The sequence below is a fragment of the Schistocerca gregaria genome, chromosome 3 (assembly GCF_023897955.1).
Source record: "Schistocerca gregaria isolate iqSchGreg1 chromosome 3, iqSchGreg1.2, whole genome shotgun sequence".
In the NCBI taxonomy this organism is placed as follows: Eukaryota; Metazoa; Arthropoda; class Insecta; order Orthoptera; family Acrididae; genus Schistocerca; species Schistocerca gregaria.
In genome coordinates, this window is record NC_064922.1 from 823,306,023 (window position 1) to 823,333,715 (window position 27,693).

General features: G+C 40.4%; 1 protein-coding gene across 1 annotated transcript in view; it reads right to left on the bottom strand.

Annotated features, from left to right (window-relative positions):
* Positions 1 to 919: 919 nt before the first annotated feature.
* Positions 920 to 27,693, bottom strand: part of LOC126354566 (uncharacterized) — a 61,505-nt gene continuing 34,731 nt past the window's right edge. Inside the window, exons 9-14 of the mRNA XM_050004310.1 lie at positions 23,540 to 23,743; positions 16,641 to 16,815; positions 16,439 to 16,551; positions 6,260 to 6,427; positions 4,152 to 4,379; positions 920 to 1,258 (exon numbers count right to left, since the gene is read on the bottom strand). Of these exons, the coding sequence (XP_049860267.1) occupies positions 1,111 to 1,258; positions 4,152 to 4,379; positions 6,260 to 6,427; positions 16,439 to 16,551; positions 16,641 to 16,815; positions 23,540 to 23,743 (1,036 nt within the window). The 3' untranslated portion in view covers positions 920 to 1,110. The remainder of the gene's footprint in view (positions 1,259 to 4,151; positions 4,380 to 6,259; positions 6,428 to 16,438; positions 16,552 to 16,640; positions 16,816 to 23,539; positions 23,744 to 27,693) is intronic.

A 27,693-nucleotide genomic window follows, 5' to 3' on the forward strand; every position in this document is an offset into this window, starting at 1 on the left:
ATGTACACATATTTGTTGGTCACACTTGTGCACCATACAATCTTAGCAACTTAGTTTATTACAGTGTAAAACAACAATTGACACATTCTTGTATTCCATTGACAGAGTTATCATACAACATGTTTGAATTTGTAACGTTCAACCGTACATTCCCTACAGTGAATACACACTCATCAACCAACCATTGTGACTCATGGTGCTCTGCACAAGCTCCACTGGACCTATGGATTTCCATGTGAATGTTGCCCCAGTTCATAAAGGAGCCGCCACCACTTGTCTCCATCCCACAGCACAGATGTCAAGGGGCTGTTCCCCTGTAAGACAACAGATTCGTGCCCTCCCATAAGCATGATGGTGTTATCAAAGACACATGCATGGGTCATCGGCTGTAGAGGCCCATCATTCACAAGATTTGGTGCACCGTGCATTCAGTCACACTTGTACTCTGCCTACCATTAAAGTTTGATGTTAATTCCACCACAGTTTGTGGCCTGTCCTGTTTTATCAGTCTGCCCAGCCCATAACACCTGAAATTTCTTTTGAGGGGTAGCCACCCGACCCCATGACGTCTGGACATAGTTTCACCTTGGTTTAGCAATGTGTTGAAGACACTCACTAAAGCAGTGCTCAAACACCCTATGAGTTGTGCAGTTTCTGAAATGCTCGTGCCGAGCCTCTGGGCTATCATAATCTGCCCTCATTCAAACTCAGACAGGTCATGTACTGTACCCAATCTACACATGGACAACACACTCACTGATGCTTCATGCACCATGCTTGTGGCTGACGAGCAGTCATTCCTCGCCAGGTGATGTTGCTATTACCTGGATGGGTTGATATTGGCAGTGTTTCAGCAGTCATAATGTTCTGGAAAATAAATGTAGTTAAGGATAATGAAGGAAGAAGAAGTACTGGCCAGTTTGATTTTTACAAAAACTTCCATCTTTTTTTTATTCATAAACTGCTCTACCACTAGTAAATTCCACAGTAATTTCAATGTGACTGAGCCAAAAATAAAACAAGTAACTTCAGTTTTTGCTTGATATTCACCACAGCACCACAATTCCACAGCAAACAAACTTAACTGAAAGTAACAGAGATCTAAACTTCTTATCCACTGACAGCCTGCATCAGTTTTGGCTGTTTAATCCCAAGTGATCGTAATAGTGCTTTGGCAGAAGGATCTCTACCTCTAAATCTTCTGAAGACTTCACCTGGATGACATGCTCCACCAAGTGCCAGGTAAGTGGAACGAAACCTGTGCAAACAATCGTAACTTACAGTTTGCAGTACATAGAGAAGTAACAAAGCAATACAACAAGTATTTGTTATTCTTGCACTCATGAACTTCAGCTACGTCAATATAATTACATATAAGGAACACTTTTTTAAATTTATCTTTAGATTTCAAACAACTAATGTTGCTTTAACTTTGTAAAATGTTTAACCTAATTTAGACTACATATTACGCAACACAAGCAAGCTGTCCATTTATTTTACACTCCAATAATTACAAGCAATCTACTCGAAACAGAATGACAGCTGTAGCTGCCACTGACGGGGAGGTTGGAGCTGTAGTAGTATCAACAATGGCAGCAAACATGAGTGAAAAATACAATGGGAAACTTATCACATTAAGCAGTAAATACAGAAAATAAAGAGACATAGAATAATAAAATTTAAATTTCAGTCTTTTACCACTAAAGCTTGATTGTATTCACAGAGGACAAAATGTGCAATAATCTATGTAAAGATGGCAGGAAGACCAAAACAGAAGTTGTTGAGTCACATATCCTCATCCCTGTTCAATCCTCGGCGAATAACCTGGTAGTGTTAAAATACTATTGTAAATGATACTAACTACATTGCTCTATTTACAGCAGCTGTCATTGCCATTTCCTGAAGCTTAGCCATAGGTTCTCAATTTTGACATTGCTCTTCAGGTTTCCAATTCCCGCCTCCCATTTTCTGATGCTATCATTTCTCTTCAATCTCAATATTTTATGCATCTCATCCATTAGCCAAGAGTGAATTATCAGGTTCACCTTTCTGCATCATTTGACTTCTCTTAATTTCAAGAAAAGGAACTCCAAAAGTTCGTGAAAAATAATGGTGTGAGTAAAAAATAAAGTGAGATACTGCTTCATAATTGTGAACCAACATATCAAAAACTTTTACAAACACCTCTCTTCCTCCACAATGGTTGGAACTTATCTCACTGTTTCTATGGTGCAGCATTCGACTACAACTTCCCACACGATTAAGCACCCCACTATACATCAAAGAGAAATAGCACAGCTAACATGTTATTCAATCAGTTTGGAACAGTTATATTTGACAGTCTTCACGTAAGCAGCTGGAAAATATAGCCGTAATTTACAAATGCTTTATCCTTCCCCATCACATATCCATTATAATTATGGTGACACATCTTATAATGTAAGTGTGGCTGGGCATAAACTGAAATTAAAACTTCAGGTTGTTGTTTGATGAGAGCAAAGTTGGTAAACCTCACCAGTTGTTACATAAACATACTCACAACCAGTAACAAGTCAGCAGTTTATCAAACAGTTTTTTGTTGTCACTTTGAATTTTACATGTCATGAAGTATATTCGTCACCGTTGTCAGACAGCAAAACTAATGAGTAGAAGTGATAATGCCAAAAAGGCAGCATGTAAGCTGAAATTGAAAGCCAAGTTTGATAATGAATGGTGTAATATTTACTCACGGTTTAACAAAGATGAGATGGTTATAATGCTCACTATACTGGGTAATCCAACTCATTTTAGTGGGCCTCACAGAAGCAAAAACGATGATAAAATACATGAAAACACTGCAGTACACTGAAGCTCCATTCATCTGTCAGCCTTATAAATCCAAATGAAAGTTCTTTTGGTCTCTCTCAGGGAAGTAGAGGCCGCAAAATGTGTGAGCTGCAGAAGCAGCATTTGTGTTTCACTCAAAGTCATTGTTCTACACCTATGCACCCCAAGGCACTTCATGGTGTCTGACAGACTGATTGTGGGCTGCTCTACAAATTTATAATTGGATTTGTCTCCAGATTCTAAAAACCTCTGGAAAAATATTGCATGTACAAAGGCAACAAACATTATTTTGTCAGCGCTAGGTCCATAAGCAATTAAGCAACTAAACAAATCATCATTATTGTCTTTCTTTGGTGCACTCAGCAAAAAGGACACCTCAAAACTTTTCCTCTCATAGCATACTATTTTTCTTGTGAAAAAGCTGTCAGGTCTCTGAACAAAGCTTTTGTCATTTTACAGCAGTAATAGTGAAAACATCCAACTGTCAGGAATCAAAAGGGAGCTTAGCAAGGCATCTTTATTCCTCAAGAATACAGCTTTTGTTCTAATATTGTCGCTGTAAATTTTGTACAGACTAAAAGTGCATGCATCAAGCTCCACATAGAAAATCCCAGCTTGCTCATGGCACCATGTAACTATCAGCTCTTGAATAATGCAGCAAATGCTCTTCAAAATGATGTGGCAACTACCATCAATAAGACATACAATGAATTCTATCTGTCCAAGAAACACTATCATCATTACTCCACAACCTCATGATCTCTCATCTGCTCCTCCTCGGCCCAGCATGTCACCTTCCTGAACATTGATCTCCAACTCTCCGATGACCCCATAAAAATGTCTGTTCATAGCAAGCACATTTATCATCAACAGTACCTCCATTTTGATAGTTATAGAAGAGATGACAAAAGAAGACCACTGACAGCTGCATTGGGCTTATTGAAGGTGTTTCAACCAAACACACAACATGATTTTGTAAACATCTCAGTTTTGTTGCAGATGTATAGTTGGCATGTTTTTCACCCGCAGCCACTTGTTCTCTGCAGTTGAAAGACGGCAGTAGCAATGACAGCTGTCAAGGATCTTCTCCTGATAACTGTACTACAGACATGACAGCTCAACAACCTATGAGCAGCCAGTTCCTGGATGAAAGTCCTAGCAAGAAGAATGCAATTAGATAAAAAAAAAATACAAAAATGATGATGCACCAAAATAAAAGATCCAAATTATTTATAAAAGAACTCATAACTAACACACAACAGCCACCCCTTTGAGAAACACATCTAATCATAACTTATAGTATAAAAAATTAATGATCAACTAACCTTTTACCAACAACCTGGCATTCCTCTTTGTTCTCAAGTCCTGCTTCTAGGAAAGCACTGAACACATCTGCAGCCACTAAACGAGCCCAAATATGACTGTAATATGCTGCTGCCCATTCATCTGAGAATATGGCTGAAAATGAGCAGGGATGAGAATCCTTTTTGTCCAATGGGAGAACATTATATTGTGGCCACATTCGTTCAATCACATCCACCCAAAATTCTGTTCTGTAACAATATTAGAATAATACATGATACAACTGTTTTTGTTTTCTTGGAGGGGGGAGGCACATTACAATAGATGACATAGCTACTATTTTTGTATCAGCTACTTTCAAGTCAAATTCTACATAATTACTGTTGATTAAGTAGATCCCAGCAGGAGGTTTGAATCAAACTAGTCTTTAAATGAAGACCACAACAAATAGCTTGTCTCTTTACAGATTATTTCAGATCAGGATTCTTACATTGTATTTGTATAACAGATAATAAAGTTGTAAATAAAATAGGAAGAAACTTCCACACGGGAAAAATATATTAAAAACAAAGATTCCAAGATTTACCAAGTGGGAAAGTGCCGGTAGATAGGCACAATAAAAAAACACACAAACACACACACAAAATTTCAAGCTTTCGCAACAAGCGGTTGCTTTGTCAGGAAAGAGGAAAGGAGAAGGAAAGATGAAAGGGTGTGGGTTTTAAGGGAGAGGGTGTGTGCGTGCGCGTGTGTGTGTGTGTGTGTGCGTGCGCGCGTGTGTGTGTGTGTGTGTGTGTGTGTGTGTGTGTGTGTGTGTGTGCGTGCGCGTGTGTGTGTGTGTGTGTGCGTGCGCGTGTGTGTGCGTGCGCGTGTGTGTGCGTGCGCGTGCGTGCGTATATACCTATCCTTTTTCCCCCTAAGGTAAGTCTTTCCGCTCCCGGGATTGGAATGACTCCTTACCCTCTCCCTTAAAACCCACATCCTTTCATCTTTCCTTCTCCTTCCCTCTTTCCTGACGAAGCAACCGCCGGTTGCGAAAGCTCGAAATTTTGTGTGTGTGTTTGTGTGTTTTTTTATTGTGCCTATCTACCTGTGCTTTCCCACTTGGTAAGTCTTGGAATCTTTGTTTTTAATATAGATAATAAAGTTGTTTCAACTACTTAAGCCTTTGTAATATTGGTGCCTGATTGGCCCTCACAGAAAATGCAGTGTGGTACAATATGGCTTGAACCCAGTTGGCCAACAACTGCTGCATCATGATCATCTTAATGGCCTTATTTAGTCTCCTATTAACTATCAACAGCACACCCTTATAAAGATGTGTAGCCTTTCCTTGCTTCTGACTAGCTAAAAGCTGAGAACTAAAACTCCAGAATAGCTCAACACCAGGTTTGTATCAGTTTGAATGACGAAGCCACGTTGAGCAAGAGTGTGCACTGGGGCAGTCACATACATAGTGTGACTGCATTTAAATTCAAATTGGATTATTTACACGCATTACATTCTGAGTGTCACAAAGTGCAGCGGTACACATTGCACCATGGCAATATATTTACTTTGGCATCCATGCAAAATACAAAATCACTCATCATGTTCAGATAGTGTCATGGCAGGTGTGATCAGCAGAGCTATGGCCGAGAGAGACCTTCTGTGAGGACACAACTATACAAGACACAAGGTGAATGGACAGAACTTTCACAGTTTGCCTTAAATATACATTTCAAACAGCAATGTGGTATGTCCAGCTCTCACTACTAGTTCACATCATCACATTTTCTGAAGTAATTTCAAAAGGAGATGTTGCACTTTGACATTACTTCCATACACAACAACAGTTCAAAGAAAAATGCTGTTTGAATTTAAGAACTTATACAGAGTGATGTACAGGTAAAAACACACAGAATGAAATTAGTTTACATATGTTTCACGATACTGAATTTAGTTAAAAACAACCTGTTCAGCGCAAGACAGTGTCCAATCCAGAAGAATGTTAATATAACTTTTATCTTCTCTCTGGTACTGGAAGTAACTAAACGATATCCACTGTGTGCGTTTTTGAAAGTATTATTGTTAGTTTAACTTTTATTTATAGCTATGTTTTTCTATCTATGAGAATGACTGTCATACTAACGAAGAGTGTAATTCAATGTCAAGAGCAGAGAGGTAGAGTTCTTTGCAGAGATCATATCCAGCCATGTGGTTTCGCAGCTGAACCAGTTGCTCTACAATTGGAGTTGGCAGTGGTTCTCCAGTTTCATAGTGTCCACTTAAGGATTCCAGAAAGCTTCTTTGATACAACCTAATAAAAGAAAAAAAATTCTGTGACAGTGTTCACAATAACAAATTCACGCTACATTGAAAGCTATTACAAGTGTATGGACAGTGTCTGTATCATATTTTACCAGATTTTAAAATACTTTTTATATTTCAGCTACAGTTCTTGAAATGTTAATCTACATTTAACAATGAAATCATCTCTCTGTTCATATTCTCAAACATTCTGAGAGGAATTTTTACTGACCACTAAACAAAATTAACTTGTGGCCTCATGTTTGTATTTTTCATAATAAATTTGCATTGGAAATTTCATGTAAATCATTTCATTCACCTACCCTTAAATGTCAAGGTGCTTGAAAGTTAACAATGAAATGTCATCAACAGACAAGATGAATAAGATTTGAAAACCTAAATAATTAAGTATCATACCCAGAAAGGGCAATTTATGAAGCAGGCATGATGGAAGTGGATAACTAAAGACAAATATATTTGGGAGAGATAACAATATAGGAAATAAGAAATATTAAAGAGAAAAAAACTGGACATTGGGTGAGGTGGTGGTCAATGAATGTGGCATGAGCTGTGTGAAACAACCAATTGAATATTTATCTCATGTCAATCCACTTTACTTCACTAGTTAGCCATAAACCTGAATAATAAACAAAAATACGTATTTTCTGATGGTTTCCATCCTTACTGTGCATAATTTTCCCTTCCTAAAATCCTTGATAAGTACCTTAATTTTCAAATATGAGAACACACCGCTCCACCATAACCTCAATTTCTTATAATGAATCACCAGACTAGATCCTCAGGCAGACTTATGGTACAATCAGAGAAACACTAAAAGCATATCAGTTTGCGAAATGAGAGAAGAACATTCTTCTTGTCACCAAGTAATGATGAGAACTGGGTTATGTTAAATAATGTATCTGCTGGAGCTATAATTTCCTTAGGCCATGCATTAAAGACAGCTGTCATAATCATCTACAACCACCACATACTTGCAAGAATATACTAAAACTCTTCAAAAAAACTGGAGGGAGAAATTTACAACAGTATCAAAAAGTCAAAAGCTCCAAAACTGAAGAATAAGAGAGCAAATAGGGAGGAGAAAGAAGATAAATTACAAAACAAACAACAACTGAGTAAATCTGAGAAAAGGGCAGTGAACTGTAAGGCACACACACAAAGAGGGTTGTATAATGAAAAGATATGACTACTACAGGACAGCAACACATTGACAGTAATACTGGCATGTTGTAACTACACTTGAGGCCCAAATCCGAAAGCAGGGTTGTCATTGAAATACTACATTTAGCACTGAAATCACATGTCTTAAGATAATCACCACATAGCCAAAATGGAACTGACCTCCTTGGGAATATACAGGCATAATGACATTTCAAGCAAAGGGTGACACAGAAAATGGGAACATTTCCACAATCCAATATAACTATAAGTGATGAAGGAAAGAAATTTCATTCACAGTAATTGAAACCTTACAACTTTGCATAAATTACGTCCTTTTGGTGGCGTCATCCTGTGGGAATACATGAGTGAAATCTCCTGTTGAGACGCTTCATTGACCACTCCAACATCTCAGCTGGGATACTGCGAATTGCATCTGAATTCTCTGTTTTAACTCACACAGGGTTCTTGGTCGAGTTATGTAGACTTTGCTCTTGAGGTAGCACCACAAGAAAAAAATCACAAATGGATAAATCTAGCGATCTAGGGGGCCAGGGAATGTTACTGAACCAGGAGATCACATGGTAGCCAAACAATTCTCACACATATGCCATTGATTGCCATGCAGTGTGTGACATAACTCCGCCCCGCTGAAACCAGGCTTCTTGATTGTTTCGGAAGAAGTTCAATGCAAATGTAACAAAAGTGCATAACACCTCTGTGTAACAATCGGTATTAACAGTTATTGTGTTTCTCTGTTCATCTGCAAAAAAAAATACAGTCCGATAATCCCATGTAATGTAACCCCACACCATATTGTCACTTTACTGGTGTGTAAAGGTCATTGGGATTTGAGTTTTATCAGAAATGGTAGTCCTGTTTATTCACATAACTTTTGAGATGAAAATGTGACTAATCTGACATCCACAACTTGTTTAGTAATTCATCATCATTGTTTATTTTTGTTACCATTTGTTGACAGAATCTTAATCGTAAGTGGTAATCATTGCCCTACAATTGTTGCACCATCTGTAGCTTTTATGGATAAAATTTTAAATCAAGATGAAGAATTCTGTGAACACACTCCCGGGACATTCCAACCATTGCTGCTTGCTTATGAATTGAACTCCATGGGCTCCCTAAGACAGACTCGTGTACAACATCACTGTTCACTGGAGAATGCACACTTCTTGGTCATCCTGATGGTTTCATCTTGAAGGCAGATCCAGTCTCTTCAAAGTTATTAATCCAACATTATATCGTGTGTTTCAACAGAACAGCATCATGATGTCCCAAATTATAAAAATGTCTAAACTACCTCTGTGCCGCAATCAATCAATCAATCAATCATTGTTTTTATAAAACATTTTTATGGCTAATGCACACATTTGTCCGTTTCACTGATCATGATTACTCAAATGGTAGACTGTTTACTCACTAACTGTCATGAATCCGCAGTGCTGCCACCTGCCCATGGCGGCCACTGCTCATTTCAAACATTCCAGTTATTCTGTGTCACCATGTATCTCCCAGTAATGAAATTCTAAATAACCAAGAAACTGCTGGTAGTCACATTTGAAGTGGTGACCTGCAGTGTATTGGCCAGCAATGCTAAGCACTATGCCATACTGCATACACCACAAGTTGCAGCAATATGCTCAACCATACATGAACCCCACTGAGGTGAATGATGATCCACTCCATACAATCCATCACGCAATTTTTGCAAATATAAACTCTTCACATTTCTAATTTTTCCTGTATACATTAAAAATAGTTTTTCTTTATGAATTTTGCATACAATTTCAGGAACAACCACTGATGGTGTTTTTTAAATAAATATGAAACATGGCAGGGTAAAATACTCTTAAATTACTCGAGAAAAAAAAAAAAAATAATACAGCTACTGTGGAAGAGGGACATAAAAACAAACCTTCATATGTTTACTGTGTGCTTCAGTAAAGCAACAAAAAATCTTACAAATATTCACAATACAGGAAACAGGTAAATACCATTTCAGCTTTTACAGTTTGTTCCACTCAAGAAAGTGAAGGTATACATGTGGAGGGAAAATTACATGGTGAAAGCATGCTAAGTGGCTCACAGAAATAGTCATTGCTACAGGCATGAAACAATTACTACTGAGAATTTATAAAGAGAGGAGAGTAGGGCTTAACATTCAGAATGAAGATGAATAGGACAAAGATGGAGCAGGAAACTGGCTATGGTCTTTTCAAAGAAACCATTATGGCATTCACCTGAAGTGGTTTAGGGGAAATCATAAAATATTCTATGCTTGGGTGGCCAGACATTTATATGAACCCCATCCTGAATGACAGCCAACTGCACCAGCCATTGCACCACCCTGTTCAAGATGAAGAGACAGAGCTAAAAATTTATCCAGTACTGAAAGACATTTGAACATGGTCTGCCCTCAAGAACGATTTGACTACTAGAATAATATCTGACATAGAAATCATTAAACAAATGAGGGGTGTAAGGGGGGGGGGGAGGTGATGGACTATGATCTTGTTGACAGTTAAGTTCAATATGAAAACAATGGACGAACTAACTAAAGATCACTGGCCAGTTATACAAACAGCTCCTCTTGAATACGAGCCCAATGTTTTAACCACTATAGCACTTTGTTCACTCTTCAATTCCCAAGCAACTGTTCATATTTTCCATACGACATACCAAAACATTCAGACTACAAGGGGCATTAGATAAGTAATGGAGTGCTTCTTTTTCTCAGTCAATTCTGGTTAAAAAAAACTGTGGCATTTGCTGTGAGGCATTGTGGAATAGTCTTGCTTCAGTCCCTATAGTTTCATGAAGTTCCGATATTTGGCAGTGCTGCACATAGTCTTCAAAATGGTATCTGCAAATCAGAAGCATTCCAAGCAGAGTGTTGTCATTGAGTTCCTTTTGGCAGAGAACAAGAGCATCACAGATCTTCATGGGTGCTTGCAGAGTGTCTACAGAGACCCGACAGACAAGTCATTAGCTGAAGCATCGTCGTCATTGCAAGAAGGGCGTGCAAATCTATCAAGTTTCCAGCATGCTGGCCGGCTGCACACAGGTGTGACTCCTGCACTGTTGGAATGTGTGTACACTTTCATTCAAGGTGACTTACATATTGCAATCAAACACCTTGTTGCTCAACTGGATGTCTCTGTTGGTAGTGCTGACGACTTGTCCACCAGTTGGAATACTCAGAAGTGTGTGCCTGCTGCGCTCTTCACCTAACAGAAGAGCATAAAGAGCAACGAAGGACCATCTGTGCAGAACTGAGAATTACTTGCACGTTACGAGGCTGATCATGACAACTTCTTGTCGTATACAGTCATAGGTAATGAAACATGGGCTCATCAGTTTGAACTGGAAACAAAATGGCAATCCGTGGAATGGCACCACATGGCCTCTCCCCAAAAGAAAAAAAAAAATTTATTACTATTTCTTTTATATGGTTTTAGGGTGCAAAACTGCTATGGTCATTAGTGCGCTCATTGTGTGGCTTAGGTAAGGGGGTAAAAAGTTGTAAATAAGCAGCAATGGGAGTGAAACTCAAAAACTGGGGAAACTAAAAAAACAGAAGGAAAGCTTAGAACTAACCACTATAGAAGGGGTGGCATTGTTTTCCCCAAAAAGAGCTCCAAATGATCGACGTCATCTCACTGACACTGATAAACTCGAGGACACGATTGGTTGAGAGCGTGTCATCTGCTAAAATGGAAGACATATCAGTCGACAACTGTAAACTGGCATGTAACAGAGTAAAATAGGAGCACTGAATTAAAAGGTGTCTCACCATCCACAGTTGAGAGCAGTGGGGACAAAGCGGGCAGGATCGCCACTTAAAAGATGTCGATGGCTAAAAAGACAGTGCCTATTTGGAGTCTAGTTAAAATTACCTCCTCCCGATGACAAGTTCGGGAGGAGTAGGTCCACACACAGGGAAGAGCTTTCACATCTCGCAATTTATTATTGGGATGTGTGGACCAATATGCATGCCAGGAAAGAGCAACACGATGACATAAAACACTCTAGATCGGTGAAGGGAACCATGTGAACAGCAGGCTGAGGAAGAGAGACTGCAGCATTGGCCGCTATATCGGCCACCTCGTTTCCATGGATACCAACTTGTCCTGGGATCCAGAGGAATGCTACAGTGATGCCACCCCCTCCCCCCCCCCCCCCCCCCCCCCCCAAGTGGAGGCAGTCCTGAATCCGATAGACCAGAAGGTGGACAGGGTAAAGAGCTTGGAGACTGATGAGAGAGCTGAGCGAATCTGAGCATATAATATACTGTATCCGCAGATGGCGACGGATGTATTGGACAGCCTGGAGAACATAGTAAAGCTCCACAGTAAAAATTGATCACTGGTCGGGAAGCTGAAATCTATTACCGGTGTCGCCGACAATATAGGCACTCCCAACACAAAATGATGTTTTTGAGCCATCAGTGCAAATAAATGTGGCATCCTCCATTTGTGCACATAGAGCAGCAAATGCCCGACAATAAACAAGAGAAGGGGTACCATCCTTGGGAAGCTGACAAAGGTCACGGAGCAGTCTGGTCCGGGGCCAGAGACAAGGCGGTGCTGTACCCCCAGTTGTCAAGAAAGTTTTAGGAAAGTGGAAGGAAAGAGAACTTAGCAGCTGATGGAAGTGGACTCCCGGTGGCGGTAGAGAGGAAGGGTGGCCTGCATACCCTAAATCCAAGGAGGCGTCAAAAAAAAGGTCATGGGCCGGATTAGCACCCATGGAAGACAGATGGCTAGCATAATGACTCAGGACAGCTTGCCAATGGGACAGCGGAGGTTCATCAGTCTCAGCATAAAGGCTTACTACAGGGCTGGTGTAAAAAAGCTCCAGATGCTAAACGCAATCCACGATGGTGGACAGAGTCGAGACGCCAAAGAATAGACGGAAGAGCACAGGAGTAAACTATGCTTCCATAGTCTAATTTCGAGGGCACTAAGGCGCAATGTAGGCAGAGAAGGACCACTTGGTCCGCTCCCCAGGAGGTGCCATTCAGAACATGGAGGGTGTTGACGGATTGCAGACAGTGAGCCGAAACATAGAAAACATGGGAGGACCGGCACAGTTTTCTGTCAAACATAAGTCCCAAGAATTTAGCAATGTCCGCGAAAGGTAGATTGACAGTGCCTAGATGTAGGGAAGGCAGAAGAAACTCTGTACGAAGCCAAAAATTGACACAAATGGTCTTACTGGGAGAAAAGCGGAAGCCGGTTTCAAAGCTCCAAGAGTGGAAGCGATCGAGATATCCTTGAAGACGTCATTCAAGAAGGCTGATCCATTGAGAGCTGTAGTGGATCGCAAAATCGTCCACAAAGAGGGAGCCCGAGACATCAGGAAGGAGACAATCCGCAATTGAATTTATGGCGATGGCAAACAGTTCAACGCTTAACACAGAGCCCTGGAGCACCTCATTGTTTTGGGAGAAAGTATGGGAGAGAGTAGTGATCACTCGCACTTTAAATGTGCTCTCTGTCATAAATTCATGAATAAAAAGGGGTAGCCGACCTCGAAAGCCCCAAGAGAATAGTGAGTGGAGGATGCCTGTCCTCAAAACAGGTATTGTATGCTCTCTCCAGATCTTAAAATATTGCTACTGTTTGGAGTTTCCTTAGAAAATTGTTCATGATTTAAGTGGAGACTGCAACAAGATGGTCAACTGCAGAACGATGCTTTCGGAAACTGCATTGGGCAGGTGTTAAACGGCTTCAGAACTACAGCCACCAGGCTAAACGGCAATTCATCATACACTTCAAAACCTTGCATACACTACTGGTGAGAGAAATAGGCCAATAGCTAGAGGGGAGATGTTTGTTCTTTCCAGGTTTCGGAACAGGAATGACGATAGCTTCTCGCCATCTTCTGAGAAAAGTACTGTCGGTCCAAGTTCGATTATAAAGGCGAAGAAGGTAATGCAGACTATGGTATGACAAATGCAGCAACATTTGGATGTGGACACCATCCAATCCTGGGACAGAAGAGCAAGATGAAGAGAGTGTGTGTAGGAGTTCCCGCATGGAGAAAACAGTATTATAGCTTTCACTATTTTGAGAGGAGAAGGCAAGAGCTCACACTTCTGCTGCACATTTCTTTGGGAGAAAGGCTGACGGGTAACTCGAAGAGCTCGAAATCTCAGATATGTGTTGACCCAATAAGTTAGAAATTGAAAGCAAAAGTTGAAAGCCACACCCTCAGCAAGTAAAGTTATGGCAACAGTCTTCTGGGACAATGAAGAGATTACTCTGTTTTTTGTCCTCCATCATGGTACAACAATCAACTCTGAAGTGTACTGTGCTACCCTCCCAAAACAGAAGAAACAATTTCAACACATTCATCACCACAAAAATGCAAATGAACCTCTCTTTCTCTGTGACAAACTATGGCCACACACAAGTCTGTGCATCTGAGAAGTGCCCACAGAACTTTAATGGACTGTTCTTGTTTGCCCACCCTACAGTGCGGATGTTGCACATTCAAATTTCCATCTGTATGGACTATTAAAGGATGCATTCCTCAAGAAGCAGTACATGGAAGATGGGAAGGTCGAGTGGCAGAGTGGTAACATGTTGACATATAGGCTCTACCAGTAAGGTGGCAAAAGGCAGAATGGACATTATGTTGAAAAATACGATTTTGTGGCCAAAAGTGTGTGGAATAATATCGTGCCTCTCTCCCAGGCATCAGCCACTCTTCCCCAACCTATGTCCCACTTCCCGCCTTCCTGCTTTCAAGAAAACAAAGTATTGCATTACTTACTGAACACCTCTTATACATTAGATTGATGATGTTTCTCTCCACAGATAAGCAGACAAATAACTCAGAATACTCACAATAAATAAACCACTAAAAAGTATGTCTCTATTCTCTTTCAAGTCTTATTATCAAGCAGACCACTGCATAAGCCATATTCTATCAGCAGCTGGGCCATCAGTGAAAGCAGCCATGTCATAACAGTTTAGCTACAATTTCTACACTGCATTCTATGTGGGCATGACAACCAACCAACTGTCCACCACAAGCCACCAAAATGTGGACACAAGCAGAGTTGACTACTCGATGGCTAAGAGCAGAGTGGCCACCATGTGGCAGAACACATTGGTGAGCACAAGCAGCTCTCGATGGCAGCTTCACAACCCACACCATCCAAATCATCTCCCCGCAAACAGCTGGAATTACATAGATGGGAACTGTCCTCACAACACATCCTTTAGTCCTGTAATCCTCGTGACCTCAATCTTCACTAGCCCCATCCCACGCCAAACCCCACTCTGCCCCAGGAACCCAACTTCACTCAACCTACACCCAAACCCTCTTTTCCACAGTCTCCCCTTCCATCCTCTGTTCTGTAACTCCTCGAAATCCACTCCAGCACATCATCATCATCATCATCATCATCATCATCCACTCCAGGAACTTGTCAGTGCCAGTGCCCATGTGTCTTATTCCTATTGCATACACCTACTACCTCTTGCTCATGGATTCTAATCCTGTACACCAGAAAAAAAAAGGGAAACAAGAACTTCCGATCCGTCAAGTGACGAAACGCGCAACTGAGGTTTAGTTCGGACTTTAACCACAGGAGCGTCCGGCAGGACAGTTATTGCCCACAGCGCACATACGGATGGCCTTTCTGCGGCCCCCAGCAGGGGGCACCAGGAGCGCCGCTTTCCACCAACTACCAGCGTCTTCCCACGCACGCGTATTGCCTGCTCCCAGCATGATAAATTCCGTCGCCGCCGTGCGATTATCATCAGTAGCACCTTGCAGCAGTGATAACAGCAGCTACCACCACCTGATGATGTCGAGCAGTTGCATCGACGAAATATTGTGCGAGTTACACAATACAATCCGGCGGCAAACCTGAGAAGAGTATTTGCAGCAGATCCGTCAGGAAAGCATGAAAAGTCACATAAGGAACACATTGTTTACACTTTGATATTATGACCTGTCTGGAGGCTGAAAACCGCATCTGTATGAATCAATATGGATTTTGCAAACAGCGATTTTGTAAAACTCGGCTCACTCTGTATTTTCATGAGCTCCAGAAGGCCTTAGACAATTTTCCTCCAGGTTGATGCTGTGGTCCATGAATTATTTTAACACAGTTGCAGACTTTTGTCTAATGAATAAGAAATAATGGAAAATCCTACAACAGAATGAAAAGAACAGTTGCTACTCACCATATGGTGCCAATGCTGAGTCACAAATACGCACAACAAAAAAGACTGTCAGAAAGTAGAAAATAAGATTTTGGCAAAAAGACCTTCATCGGGAATAAACAAAACCAAAACACACACACACACACACACACAAAACCACTGTCTCTGGCTGCTGATGCCAGCATGTGCACATGTGTGCTGACAGACTGCATTCATATGGATGTTCTTGTGCACAGGTATGTGTGGCTCATCCTAAACTGCACAGTTAGGGGTGTCTGTTCGAGGATCTCTTACTCTTCTGCCCTACTATTCATACTAACTTCAGACATACTTTGCAGATGTGTTAGGTAACACTTCACTAATTACCTCAATATCTTAATACCAGGCACTGTTCTATCACAGTCTAGTTTCTGAGTGCTCCAGTCTGTATGGACCATAATTATGTTTCCAGCTACTCCCAAGTTACTTATACGGTACCCTGCCATCCACAACATTATTCTCTTTATTCACTGAATGTAACAGTCCATGTTGTCTAACTGACATTTTCACAGACTATGGTGTTGATATGCTAATGATACACTTGTAAGAAGAAGTTATTTATGTACCTTTATATCTTCACAAACATATGGAAGAGAACTCACCAGTTATCTAAAACATTGCTGCTTATTTCAGCAGCATCCCATTCCAAATTTGAAAGGCCACTAACTTCACTGTAGGAGGCCTTGGAAAGGAGATGTTGTAATCCATGACCAAACTGTAAAAACAAAGTTTTAAACAATTAGCACCTTCCTTATGTGCAAAGTGCAATTTACCACTTCATTCAAACATAAGAAATTTCATTACCGTCTTGAAAAGGCGGTTCACCTCAGTGAAGGACAACAAAGATGGCTTCCCATAAAGAGGCGGCCGAAAATTGAACACAAGAGCTGCTAAAGACTTTCTTCCAATTATTGTGCATTTATTTGCCATAGGAATCATCCAACCAGAGGCTCCATCCATTTGCAACTTTTCATCTTCCCTAAAAACAAAATTAGAATTTCTACAATACAAAATTATTTCATTATGCTGCTTCAAAGCTATTTTAAGGTATGTGGAAACATGACACATTTGGAGCTATTTTTTATTTTTCATATTACGAAGAATTCAAAATACCCAGTTTTCTGTGATGATAAATGGAACATGTCATTACTGACATCTTTTGGTTTTTAAGTTCTCTGATTCAGGGCTTTATATCATTTGCAGTGCCATACTGAACTAGTGAAAAGAGATGGCCACCATGAGAGAAAGTAAAATATAAATTACGTACAAAAATAAAAGCAACTTTGTCAGAGCCTGAAGGGTGGTTTGAATATTACAGTGCTTTACTAGGTATGGTCCTACTGGAGGTGCTATGTTTTTGCATTCTTCCAATTTCTGAACTGGATTACCCATACAGTTATATGAGGACAGCCCCTGATAAAATGTCTTTTAATACGTTATTTGTGTGTCTACAGTCCAACATCGATTCCAAACCACAATACAACTTGGCATTTTTCACATTACATCACTGCCAAAAGGTCAAAGAAGTAATAATCACTGAAAAAAATCTTACATATGACTGGAAATTGAGCCCCAGACCTTTAGATCTGTAGTCAGCACTTAACTCATCGAGTTACAGTTTCATAAATCCACAAATTAATATTCACATAGTACTCTGAATTATAGTTTCAACAATGGTTTACAATTATAACTGAGGTTCCTGTTTTACTTGCAGAAGTCAAAATTATACTGGCTAGATAGTTGCGATTTGCAGAGAACTGTCCTGTAGTTCAAATGAAAATATCCCCCCTTTCATTGATCTACTTGCAACAATAATATCAAATATCTTTTTTTAATTTTCTCTTTCATCTCCTTGCCCATAATGATAAAGCTTTGATATCAAAGGAAATTAACTGTATATTTACCATTATATATTTGCAAATGCCTGCCTGAATTCTCTTTTTTATATCATGCATTTTTGAGTCATTAGTCTTCTGACTGGTTTGATACACCCCCACTGCATGCCTCTCCTGTAACAACCTCTTAATCTCATAATTGCACTTGCAACCTAGGTCCTCAATTATGTAGTGGATGTATTACAATCTCTATCTTCCTCTACAGTTTTTATCTCCTGCAGCTCCCTCTAGTACCATCGAAGTTATTCTCTGATGTCTTAATAGATGACTTACCAACCTCTCTCTTCTTCTTGATAGTGTTTTCCATATATCCCTTTCCTACCTGATTCTGTGCAGAACTTCCTCATTCCTTGCCTTATCAGTCCACCTAATTTTCAATATTCATCTGTAGCACCACATATCAAATGCTTCAATTTTCTTGTCTTCTTGTTTTCCCAAAGGCCATGTTTCAGTAGCATGTGAAGCTGTGTTCCAAATGTCCATTCTCAGGCATTTCTTCCTCAATTTGAGGCCTATGTTTGATATTTGTAGACTTCTCTTGGCCAGAAATGCCCTTTTTGCCAATGCTAGTCTGCTTTTACGTCATCCTTGCTCCATCCATCATTTGTTATTTTGCTATCTAGGTAACAGACTGCCTTAATTTCACCTACTTTGTGACCACCAATCCCGATGTTAAGTTTCTTGCTGTTCTCATTTCAACTACTGCTCATTACTTTCACCTTTCTTTGATTTACTCTAATTTTGAATTCTGTACTCAAACAATTGTTCACTCGATTCAGCAGAACCTGTAATTCTTTTTAACTTTCACTGAGGATAGCGATGTAATCAGCGAATGTTGTTATTGATATCCTTCCACCTTGAATTTTAATTCCACTCTTGCACCTTTCTTTTATTTCCATCATTGTTTTTCATTGTATAAATTGATCAGTAGGGGGTGAAAGACTACATCCATATCTTACACCCTTTTTAATCTGAGCACTTCGTTTTTGGTCTTCCACTCTTATTATTCCATCTTGGATCTTGTACATTAGCCATCTCTCCCTATAGCTTACTCTTACTTCAGAATTTTAAACATCTTGCAACATTTTACATTGTCCAATGCTTCTTCCTGGTCAATAAATCCTATGAAGGTGTCTTATTTTTCTTTAGCCTTGCTTCCATTATCAACTACAATGTCAGAACTGCCTACCTGAGCCTTTACCTTTCCTAAAGCCAAACTGATTGTCATGCAACACATCCTCAATTTGCTTTTCCATTCCGCTGCATATTATTCTTGTGAGCCACTTGGATTCATGAGTGTTAAGCTCATTCTGTGACAATTCTCACACCTGTTGCAATCTGTGGAACTGTGTGGATGATATTTTTCTGAAAGTCAGATGATATATCACCAGACTCATACTCCTACACACCAACATGAATAGTTGTTTTGTTGCCACTTCCCCAATGATTTTAGAAATTCTGATGGAATGTTACCTATATCTTCTACCTTGTTTGATCTTAAGTCTACTGAAACTCTCAAGTTCTGATTCTAATACTATTTTAGTACTGCATCATACAAATATTATCTCACGGAATGACAGGAAAGAAAGAAGGTTGGAGTTTGATGTTCCAACAACAGTAAGGCCATTAAAAGCAGATAACTAGTTTGAAAGACAAGAGATGGGACCAGATATGATTTCACTGGAGGAACAATCTAGAAAATTGTTTGCAAAGATTTATGCCTATTACAGAAAATCTAAACCTGGATATGCTAAGAACTGTTAGACCACCCATTCCAGTGATTTTGTTGTTGTGGTGGTCTTCTGTCCAGACTGGTTTGATGCAGCTCTCCACTGTACTCTATCCTGTGCAAGCTGCTTCATCTCCCAGTACCTACTGCGACCTACACCCTTCTGAAACTGTTTAGTGTATTCATCTCTTGGTCTCCCGCTACAATTTTTACCCTTCAAGCTGCACTCCAATACTAAATTGGTGATCCCTTAGTGCCTCAGAATAATATGTCCTACCAAGTGACCCCTTCTTCTAGTCAAGTTGTGCCACAAATTTATCTTCTCCCCAATTCTATTCAATACCTCCTCATTAGTTATGTGATCAACCCATCCAAATTTCAGAATTCTTCTGTAGCACCACATTTCAAAAGCTTCTATTTTCTTCTTGTACAAACTATTTATCACCCATGTTTCACTTCCATACATGGCTGCACTCCATACAAATAATTTCAAAAACGAGTTCCAGTGATTTTGTGATCACAAAAAGAAAAGAGATTACTGATCGCAGTAGGGAGATAAAAACAGCTACTTTAATAAGCAATGGTTATTACCTTTAACAGCTAATAAGAAACTAATATGGAAAATTTACAGAAAAGAACATAATACATGAGCAATATGGCACTCAGAATTGAAGGTACAGACACGTGATAGGTGGAATGGCTGATAAATAAAGTAGAACAAATGAGAACTAAAATGTACACAACTTATAATGGGCTATAGAACAGAATACAGTGAAATGATCTAAGAGGACATCCACCCAGTAAATGACCCATAGACATTAACAAATGTACATAACATAGATGACATGTAAAAGGAAGTCAGAACATGAATAATGAATACATCATGTCTCGTATCAGCTACAAAAATTGTCTGCAGGAGGAGTCATTCTGATATCTATTTAAAACTGTACGATAAAAGGAAAAATGTGTGAAAAAACAACACTCATCAGGACTATTATGCTTGGGATCTGTGGAAGGGTCATTAGTGCCTCTAATTTTGTTATAAATACATGTTTCAGTTGATCCTCTTCAGCTCAATTAGCCACCTTTCTGGAAGTTGACTTCCTATTCTCTGATGGCTCCACAGACATTTCATGCAATGTAAGCCCAAAAATGGTCAACAATATGAAATGTGTTCAAAAAGTAATGTGACTTTATATTTTTATGAAAAAATATTTATTTATTCATCAATATTCATATTATCTCCTTCAAAGTAATCCCCACTCAACATGCTGCTTCCAATCCTTGAAGCACTTCTCATAATCACTTTTTGGTACAGCCCTGAGTACTTCCAGCAATACAATTTTTATTTCCTCAACCACTGAAAATCTTTGTCCTTTCATAGGTCTCTTCAGTTATGGGAAGAGGAAAAAGTCACAGAGGGCCAAACCCAGTGGCTGAAGCATGATTGTCATGTTGTTTTAGGCCAAAAAATCTCTCACAAGCAATGATGAATGAGCAGGTGCATTGCCGTGATGCAAAAGCCATGAACTGTTTTCCTCAATTCCGGATTTTCTTTCTATACTGCTTCTTGCAAACAGCGCATAATGTCAAGGTCATATTCCTTGTTGACTGTATGACCTTGAGGCAAAAATTCATGATGCACTATGCCATGGTAATTAAAAAGAAACAGTAACCAAAACTTTGACATTTGATCGAACTTGGAGTGCTTTTTTCGGTCGTGGCTCTCTAGGATGCTTCCATTGGGGTGATTGGGCTTTGATTTCAAAATCATAACTGTAAACCCACGTCTTGTCATCAGTTATGACCCTTCTGAGCAAATCAGGATCATCATTGTCTGTCATTTAAGAGCTCCTGAGCGATGTTCACACGACAGTTCTTCTGATCAAAATTGAGAAAGTTTTGGAACAAACTTCGCTGACACGTCTCGTGCCCAAAACATCTAAAACATTGCATGACATGAGCTGACGAATATACCAACATTCTCAGCAACTTCTCTTATAGTAATCTGATGATTCTTCCAAAACAATTTTCTCCACAGCTTCGGCATTATCATTTGTTGTCGATCTGCTGGGGCGTCCAGAGGGAGGTTCGTCATTGGCATCTTGGAAGAGCTTGAACCACTTTAAACTTTTTTTTTTAATTAGAGCAGACTCACCATATGCCACTGTCAACATTTCAAGTGTTTTAGAGCAGTTGATTCCATTTTTCACACAACATTTGATGCAGATTCTTTGCTCTGTTTTTTATAAAAATCGAAAATCACCGAGCACACTAAAAAACATCTAACCTATCTATCTGTAAAAACAAATGAAGTGTGCTGTACACTTGGAACTGTTAACATATGTTCGGGACATGTGTACCAACAAAACAAAAAATAGATTGATAATCCAATGTACGTTTCCCACACAATTTGTGAAGTCAGCTTACTTTTTGAACAGCCCTTGTATACTTATTTCTATGGCTACCATCTCTTTGACATCAGAGTCTCTTCTGTACATGCATGCTACCCAAAAACAGAACATCTTGAGTAGAGAACAGCCCCCTTCCAGAATGCTGAAAGCCTTCTTGAGTCCTTAACAGGCATGCACTATCTTTTTCCCCAAATCTGGTCCACAAATGGATCTCACTTTCCTTAACCATAATACCCCAGCAGCAACTGCAAACCGTTCACAAAGGACCAAACTTTCTCATTACGTACCGTCACCCAAAACAAACTGCTAAACTAAATCCTCTACCACAGCTTTGACTACCATCTGGGCAGAGAAACAGCCTCCCCAAAAGCATTCTCTTCTCCCACAAGTAGCATTCTGTCAACCGCTCAACTTACAAAACATATTTTCCTATCCTTGCCCAATTCTTGATCCCAGTCCTACATAGCATATCCGAGTGAAAATCCCAGTTGTAGGACTTTTCCTATCCATCCATTAGCAGCACATCGCCTTACAGTCCTATTACTCGTATAATCTCTCACATCAAAAGTAGGAGTAGATGTGTAAATAGTTGAGTGACATGTAAACTCTACAGTAACTACTGCATGTTTTTTATGCAGACCTGATCACAGATGAGCCACTGAAAAACTGTGGTCAATATCAATTTTATCATTTAGTAGCATATTGCATCTTTTTCCTGATTCACTTAGCCTCAATCTTCAAAAGTCACTGATCTACATCTGACTCTGACCCCTGCTCCACCACAACAGTTACAATTAGGTTTATATGTTTATGAATTACCATCCACACGGTTTTCTCTGCAGTCTCCAATATTCTGCCCCTCACCCCTTTCTTCGTCCAGTCTGCTATATCCAAGACAACAACTTATTCAATTCAGTGTGTGTGTGTGTGTGTGTGTGTGTGTGTGTGTGTGTGTGGGTGTGGGCATAGGATTGGGTGATTGAGTGTGTGTTTTGCTCACAAAAGGATAACTCCAAATATACCAAGTTTTCTCTATATTGTGTGTGTGTACTGATGACTCAATGCTTCTGGTTTTTGGCGAGTGGTCTCCTTTATTACAGAGTATTCGTATTTTGTATTGGTTAGCTGTGAAACACTCTGGCTGATAACTCAGAAACTTTTTCAAGTCAACCATGCCATGTCTCAACTACATGTTGAATTGTTGCCTTCATTCCTTCCATTATTAGTATTCCACCTGACTTTCCAGTGTTTGATCAAATTTTCTTCATGATTTCTGCATTGTGACCAAACTACATAACAGAACTACGCAGTTCTAGTTTGTACTAGTTTCTAGTGAGTTTGGTATTTTGGCACAAAATGTACAAGAAAAATGGTCTCTGTCAATGGACAAGTGCATGGTTCCAAGGGACAACAATAAATGATTGGTTTGTTGCTTTTCCCCTTCCCATTCTACAACATTCCCACCATAGCTGACATTTACAGATATGGTGCACATCTTTAATTATATTTTGTAAGACCAAATCTATTGCTTTAGCAAATTTATAAAATACTTGGTAGATACACCCGACTTATTTTATTATTCCTTTCTGCTCCTGTAGCAGCAACAGCCAATGTCTGAAATTTGTGTACTCTTACTAATACCATTTTTTCCTGCTAAGTAGCTACCTGATGTAAGGATCAATAAAGAAACTGCCAACAGGTTCTGTGCTTCCAACCTCAAATATGTTGTAGAACTGGACATCAGGATTCCATTTGTCTACTCCAGATTCTTCAACAAACTGCAAACCCATCAGAGATTCGCAAAGCATAAACAATCCAGAGAGCACCTTCGGTAATGGAAAATACTCCCGAATGGAATCTTCATCCAACCTACACAGAAAAATGATTACACCATTAAATATATGAAGTAAAAACTAAACCCATTCATGATTATAATATGAAACTAAATTAACAACATATACACTGAATGTCATGCACTTTTTAAATTAGGTCTTTCTGTTGGTAACTATATATCTTAACAGCAAAAGATTTATAATAATCTTATACAAGATGCTACACATGATTAAAAAAAAAAAACATGTCTGCTGTTGATCCCAGTCTGCTGCCTGATCCTGAAGGTTCAGTGAGAAAGTCTGGCAAATAGAGATACAATTATAAGTGGCCTGTCAACATCATAAGATCATCTACCATATCAGTGCACCTCCTGATATTTTTGTTCCATGCAACCAGTAATCTGAATATGTCCACATATGCAGAGCCAGTTGGAGAACATTTATCCTCACAAGCAACTTATTATTTGGCATCCCTCCTCCCTCGTCCTTTCCCTCATACACTTTCAACCATGTCAGTTTTCATTACTAATTGTGATACATACTGTATACAAATCTTGCAGTTGGGCATTCCTGCCCCCCCCCCCCCCCCCCTCCCTTCCCCCTCTTTTCAGCTTGGCAAACCACAACTGGCTGTTACTAATTGTGATACATCTTGCATAGAAATTTTAAGTTTTGGCCCTTCTGGTGCCCCACTCATCTTGGCAACCCAAGAGGCAGCTTTTGTCACTTGGGCCTTAAGTTGGCCCCACATATAGCTGTTCTTGGACCTTTAACACCATCTGAAGGACACACTTGTCTAACTGCCATCGGTCACTTCGCCAGTTGGTCTGCAGTTTTTCTTATGGCTGATGCCACCACTAAAACCATTGCAACCACCTTTTTTTCAGGGATGGAGTGCTTATTTTGGAGTGCCCCTATGTATCACTACTGACCAAGGCAGGCAATATGACTCAAGTCTATTCAAATCACTCACCGTTTTATTAGGCACGAAGCATATTCGAACCACAGCTTATCGTGGAAGGCTTATGTGAGCAGTTGCACCATAAGTTAAAAGTGGCTCTAAGATGCAATGAATCACAACACTGGACAGAAACTCTGCCATCTGTGCTACTGGGAAACGCCACAGCATCAGAACTGGTGTATGGCCAATCAGTTTGATTGTCCAGAGAATTCTTCAGCAATATGCCTAATGACCTTATTGAGGTATCAGACTTTGTTCAAAAGTTGTGTCTGGACATTCACCAACTATGGCCAGTCGAGTTGAATAAGCAGCTTATCATCTCCCTGCCATTTTTCCTAACCTTTGGATATGTAACACAATGGATATGCCTCTGTAAACACAATATATAGTTCTGAGTCAAAATGAGAAGACATTTAAAGTTGATGTTAATGGTACTCCAACTCTGATTTCCATCACCTCAAACCAGTTTCTGCATCTTTGGTGCTGGTAACTGCAAGCTGGACAATCCATAACATTACCAAACAAAATGCCTGAATAATCTATGCCAGACTTGACATAATCATCTAAATGTTCCAGGATGTGCCTTCAACTTTACGTAAGATGACCAGACCTGAGTCACTATATCAGCACATATTTCTGTGGGAATTTTTATGAAGACTGCGGCAGTGTGAGTTGTGTATCATTTATTTACACTCCTGGAAATTGAAATAAGAACACCGCGAATTCATTGTCCCAGGAAGGGGAAACTTTATTGACACATTCCTGGGGTCAGACACATCACATGATCACACTGACAGAACTACAGGCACATAGACACAGGCAACAGAGCATGCACAATGTCGGCACTAGTACAGTGTATATCCTCCTTTCGCAGCAATGCAGGCTACTATTCTCCCATGGAGACGATCATAGAGATGCTGGATGTACTCCTGTGGAACGGCTTGCCATGCCATTTCCACCTGGCGCCTCAGTTGGACCAGCGTTCGTGCTGGACGTGCAGACCGCGTGAGACAACGCTTCATCCAGTCCCAAACATGCTCAATGGGGGACAGATCCGGAGATCTTGCTGGCCAGGGTAGTTGACTTACACCTTCTAGAGCACGTTGGGTGGCACAGGATACATGCGGATGTACATTGTCCTGTTGGAACAGCAAGTTCCCTTGCCGGTCTAGGAATGGTAGAACAATGGGTTAGATGACGGTTTGCACCATTCAGTGTCCCCTCGACGATCACCAGAGGTTTACAGCCAGTGTAGGAGATCGCTCCCCACACCATGATACCGGGAGTTGGCCCTGTGTGCCTCGGTCGTATGCAGTCCTCATTGTGGCGCTCACCTGCACGGCGCCAAACACGCATACGACCATCATTGGCACCAAGGCAGAAGCGACTCTCATCGCTGAAGACGACACGTCTCCATTCGTCCCTCCATTCACGCCTGTCACGACACCACTGGAGGCGGGCTGCACGATGTTGGGGCGTGAGCGGAAGACGGCCTAACGGTGTGCGGGACCGTAGCCCAGCTTCATGGAGACGGTTGCGAATGGTCCTCGCCAATACCCCAGGAGCAAAGTGTCCCTAATTTGCTGGGAAGTGGCGGTGCAGTCCCCTACGGCACTGCGTAGGATCCTACGGTCTTGGCATGCATCCGTGCGTCGCTGCGGTCCGGTCCCAGGTCGACGGGCATGTGCACCTTCCGCCGACCACTGGCGACAACATCGATGTACTGTGTAGACCTCACGCCCTACGTGTTGAGCAATTCGGCGGTATGTCCACCCGGCCTCCCGCGTGCCCACTATACGCCCTCGCTCAAAGTCCGTCCACTGCACATACGGTTCACGTCCACGCTGTCGCGGCATGCTACCAGTGTTAAAGACTGCGATGGAGCTCCGTATGCCACGGCAAACTGGCTGACACTGACGGCGGCGGTGCACAAATGCTGCGCAGCTAGCGCCATTCGACGGCCAACACCGCGGTTCCTGGTGTGTCCGCTGTGCCGTGCGTGTGATCATTGCTTGTACAGCCCTCTAACAGTGTCCGGAGCAAGTATGGTGGGTCTGACACACCGGTTCAATGTGTTCTTTTTTCCATTTCCAGGAGTGTATTATGTGTAGGATAGAGTTGTTTTAGCTCATTTTTGTTTTGGTCAGTTGCTGAGTCTTCTGATAAAGTTCATTAAATGAAACTGGTCACATCGTAATAAATGCATCAAGAACTGAGATGGTTCTTATTAACATTAACATCTTGAACATGAGCTACTTTAGTCATGCAGTTTGAGTAAATACATTTTACATTAGGAGAGGGCAATGAAATAAAATGACATGGAGCCAGAGGATATGAATGTATCCTGTGAATAAAATAGCATGAACCATAAGAAAATATATTTAATTTCTGAAAAATGCAAAAAGTGCTTGTATCCTTGTGATGTTTGCCTCCTTTATTTCTTTGTTGATGGTCCTCAGTGTTGATGTACTGTGTTGCTATACTGGCTGAAAAATGGGAGGTGGAAATTCAACACTGACTACTTTAAATGATGTAGCCGACAGGCGCACATTTGCGTTTCACAGTTGTTTACTTTAACTGTTCACAATTCCCCCTCCCCCCAATAACACACAGTTATATGGTCAGTGCACTATTGTTTAACTTTCAATAAACCTCATTAATAGTTTTCAGGTAAACATCAACATACTGCTACAATAGTTTAATGTTGAATATCTATGAGCAGTGAAAACCTAACCACACATTTCACAGTCTTTCAAATAAACTGAACAAACACTGTCATTCCTTTAACACACGGCCTATTTGTGTAACACTTATTTCACGGTTAAGTTGATGCATTGTTGTTGTTCTAACCAACACAGGTTTCTTGTCTGAAACTCGGCCATGAACTGACTGTCTCGGGACCAAAAATCGGGTCCATATATATCATCGCAATAATAGGCACTGAAACTACACTTTGTTTGATGTTTAATTTATATAAATTATGATTAAAACTTAACTCATTAAATTAACTGAATACATCGAAAAAT